Below are 4,160 nucleotides of genomic sequence, written 5' to 3'. Positions count from 1 at the left end.
ATTATTTTAATATAAAAATAACATTTATTATTAACATTTATTTTAACATTAATACTTTTACTAACATTAAGAATCAGTCTACATTATTGAGTATTAAATAGTAACTGCTGACTGCAGTGCTGGAAATCCTGCATGATGTGTTTCTGGGCTTTAGAGTCACAACAGCGCCGCCTGCTGATCAACACTGACTAGTGCACTCACAGCCTCCAGGTGGCGCTCATTCACATACATACTCTATAGTTTAGAATATATTCTATACACAAACAGGAAGAAAGTAAGAGCCACTGTAAATTTAAATATTTTATTCAGACAAGACTGCAGTTTTTAGAAATTCTGTAGTTTTCTTTGAATACAAGTTTGCTTTTTTCAACAAAATAAATGTTCTTTTTTTCCCCCATTGTTTTGCTGTTAGACTGGATGCCTGAAAATGATCTATTTACAAGACAAAGCTCTTTTCAGAAAAAACATCGATTAAAATTCATTTTGACAGTGTATTTCATGAGCTTCTTCCCACCCTGTTCTGTTTCCTCCATACACATCTCACAGCAGGTATGGTCTGTGCTTGGTACAAAACATGTAGCTTACATCCTCAGTCGAGTTCATTAATTACCAGTTATTACATGGATGCATTTACAAAAAGAAAAGGAAAAGGGGGGCAGGGCTTATGTCATGTTATCTGATGAGGTGCTTCGAGCATCTCCATGAGGAAGGTGTCTATGGGTGTGTCTCCAATCAGCTTGAAGAAGAAGAGATGCTCTAAACACTTCAGTCCAATAGACCGCAGAGCAGGGAGACGCAGTAAAAGCTTGGCAAACCTGACAACACACACACACACATTCAATTTTCTGCATTAGCTACAAAATAATCCAACATTTAGCACACCACACATTTACCCTCCACCCTCGCCTCGAACTGTTGTTTATAGCACAACAATAGCCACCTAATAACATTTAATCTGATTTACTTCAGTTTTTGTTATATTGCAGAAAGATCAGAAATGTTCACTGGACAGGCTACTACAAAGCAATTTTTTAATTTCCAGAAATAAATAGATTCAAATTAAATTAAACCAAAATAAATTGTAAATATGTGAATTTATCCCTAATGAGCAAGCCACTGGCGAAGGTGACAAAGAAAAACTCCCTGAGACGATATGAGGAAGAAACCTTGAGAGGAACCAGACTCAAAAGGGAACCCATCCTCATCTGGGTGATAACCGATAGTGCGATTATAAATAAATCCCTTCTATAACTGTGTACTACATGGACAAATAGCGCAATTGTGCAACCAGTAAATTCATCACAGTTTTCACAAGAAGTCTGTTTTGTTGAACCTATCCCCTGTCCTCCTGTCTCCTGTGATGGAGACCTGAGTGCAAAGCTGCTCATGGAAACCGCAGCCCCAAAGCCACCACAGCAATCACAGTCCCAAGCCATCACATTACAGCTCCCCATATGAGATCCCCAAGCCATCTCCACAGCCCCCAAGTGGCATCATCCCCAGCAATCCCAATGATCTTCAGGCCGTTCATATGGGGTCACCCCCAGCAGCAGCGAGCGATCTCAACCCATGAGAACTCCAACCAGAAGTAGGACAACACGATTGTTCAGGCAGGTCCGGGGAGCAGAAGGGGTCAGGATCACTGGCATCTCAGGAGTAGCATGTGTAGCAAATTACAGCTTAGGATATAATGCAGCGTTATATTTTACATAAATATAAATCATAACATAGACTAATATGTAATCACTCTTTATAACTGTGGTGAGAAGAAAAGCATCTCAGCATGCACAAAACATTGAACCTTGAGGTGGATGAGCTACAACAGCAGAAGACCACATCGAGTTCCACTTCTGTCAGCCAAGAACAAGAATCTGAGGCTATCTTGGGCACAGACTCACTCAGACTGGACAAAAAAAAAATTCACCTGGTTCCAGTCTTTTTCCAGTCTTCAACTCTCCAGTTTGGGTGAGTCTCAGAATCTTGTTCTTGGCTGACAGAAGTGGAACTCGATGTGGTCTTCTGCTGTTGTAGCTCATCCACCTCAAGGTTCGATGTATTGTGCATTCTGAGATGCTTTTCTGCTCAACACGGTTGTAAAGAGTGACTATTTAAGTTACTATAGACTTCCCGTCAGCTCAGACCAGTCTGCTCATTCTCCTCTGATCTCTCTCATCAACAAGGTGTTTCAGCCTGCAGACCCTCTGCTCACAGGATGTTTTTTGTTTTTCACACCATTCTGTGTAAACTCTAGAGACTGTTGTGTGTGAAAATCCCAGGAAATTAGCAGTTTCTGAAAAACTCAAACTAGCCCATCTGGTACCAACAACCATGCCACAGTCACAGAGATCACAATTGTCCCCATTCTGATATCTGATGTGATCATTCACTGTATCTGCATGATTTTATTTTATTTTGGCTGATTGGATAAATGAGCAGGTGTACAGGTGTTCCTATTAAAGTATGATGAGTTAGATATATGAACAAAGTTTAGGTTCTAAGCTTTAAATTAGTTATTCATGACTAAATTATAAATGATAAACATATCACTGTTTAAGGCAGTGAGATTTTAAATCTTGTTTTAGCTTCTAGCAGTGGCACAGGCAGAGATCAGGACTGTGTAAATGCAGTGTGCTACCTGCCGGGCTGGTTGGGGTATTTTTGCTTGGTGTAAGACTCCAACGAGGCATATACTTTTTCTCTAAGCATCTCCACCTCGGCTGGGTTAGACAGGCCTTTAGCATCTGCAAGCACAGACAACACACACTCTCAGTCGGACACAATGGTTCTCATTTATCAAGCTCATTTATCAGCTGAATTTATTCCTAAATCATGGTAAATCATTTATGTAGAAATCATTCAATAAATAATGTGTTGGAGCATTTCCACAAGAAATGTGGTGTTCACAAAGATCCTTTTAGTTTTGAAAATCGGTTGTGTCCTATGAGAAGTTTTAAGTTTGTGTAAATTTCTATATGAGGAGATTCACTAATGTAAACCTCCACCGATCAGCTTCAAACCATATATCTGATGATGAGGAAGGATGGGTTGGCCTGCGCAGTGGCTCAGGCTACTGGAAAATTTAGCTCACGCCAAGTTTAAGAGGAAACGGATATTTAAAGACCAGAACGACTTTTTTCGGATGAGGACAGCTGGCTTATAAATCAATTTCATTTGCCACTGCATCTTCTCTGAATGCTTTGCAACACTTTAGAGCTAGTGCTTATTCAACCGACAAAATGGTTGTGCCCAGTGTTGCCGGGAAAGGCTCTGTGACCATTGCAACTCTGACTGGGATACAGTGGTTACTGAATAAGAATGAATGAATGATCTTGTGTCATTCCTGTGCATATCCAAGTTAGTGCTTAGATCAGTGATTAGATTTCTTGCTATTGCATGTTTCAAAGAGAGATAAGTGATCGACCAAATCACAAAGTTTTTACCATAAAAAGGTTTTAACATGAAACGTTCTTTTATACTTTTACATAACACTGGTTTCAAAATATTCGTATAGTAAATATTTTGTGATGCCTGCCCTGAAGTGAATAACAGCACAGAATCTCTTCCTGTAATGTCTAACAAGGTGGGAGACACTTGTAGATTGATCCACTCCTCCACACAACATTTTAAACCACCTATTCTTAGATGTGTGCATATGGTCCTCCCTCTTTAATTCAGACCACAGGTTTTCAGCAGTGTTCAAATCCGAACACTGAGATGGTCATCGCAAAAAACTGATCGCAAAGCATCACTGATCCACCCCATATTTTATGGCAGCTATCAGATGCTTTTCCTTTTTGTGGCCCACATTTGTCATCAAACCTGCCTATGGAGCGTATGACCAAAAAGTCTGATTTTGGTCACATCTGGCCACAACACACGATGCTATTTGTAGTTCTAAGGACGTGTGGTGAAGTTCAGACACTGCATTCTTTTAGATGCCCTCAAGAAGGGCTTCTCCAGACAGCATGATATGAAAGTGGCTTTAATCAGTTGATTCTGAAATTTGACAACCACAAGAATCAACTAAACTGTATGATTCTAAGACTGTGACCAGCAGACTCTCCCCTCCCCGATACGTGTTTACTCTGAGACACATAAAACCAGCCACCCACATCTTTTCAAGCTGCTGCTGCTGTGTGTGTGTCACTGACCAGGGTTAA

The 4,160-nt window shown here is 40.2% G+C and overlaps 1 protein-coding gene across 2 annotated transcripts in view; it reads right to left on the bottom strand.

The window, feature by feature from the left end:
- Positions 1 to 287: 287 nt before the first annotated feature.
- Positions 288 to 4,160, bottom strand: part of rxrgb (retinoid X receptor, gamma b) — a 46,083-nt gene continuing 42,210 nt past the window's right edge. For both annotated transcript variants that reach the window (XM_026946895.3, XM_026946896.3), the window contains exons 8-10: positions 4,152 to 4,160; positions 2,636 to 2,741; positions 288 to 815 (exon numbers count right to left, since the gene is read on the bottom strand). The exon at positions 4,152 to 4,160 is cut by the window's right edge and continues 83 nt beyond it. In XM_026946895.3, the coding sequence (XP_026802696.1) occupies positions 668 to 815; positions 2,636 to 2,741; positions 4,152 to 4,160 (263 nt within the window). In that variant the 3' untranslated portion in view covers positions 288 to 667. The remainder of the gene's footprint in view (positions 816 to 2,635; positions 2,742 to 4,151) is intronic.

The sequence above is a fragment of the Pangasianodon hypophthalmus genome, chromosome 19 (genome assembly GCF_027358585.1).
Source record: "Pangasianodon hypophthalmus isolate fPanHyp1 chromosome 19, fPanHyp1.pri, whole genome shotgun sequence".
In the NCBI taxonomy this organism is placed as follows: domain Eukaryota; kingdom Metazoa; phylum Chordata; class Actinopteri; order Siluriformes; family Pangasiidae; genus Pangasianodon; species Pangasianodon hypophthalmus.
This window is presented reverse-complemented; position numbering and strand designations above follow the sequence as displayed.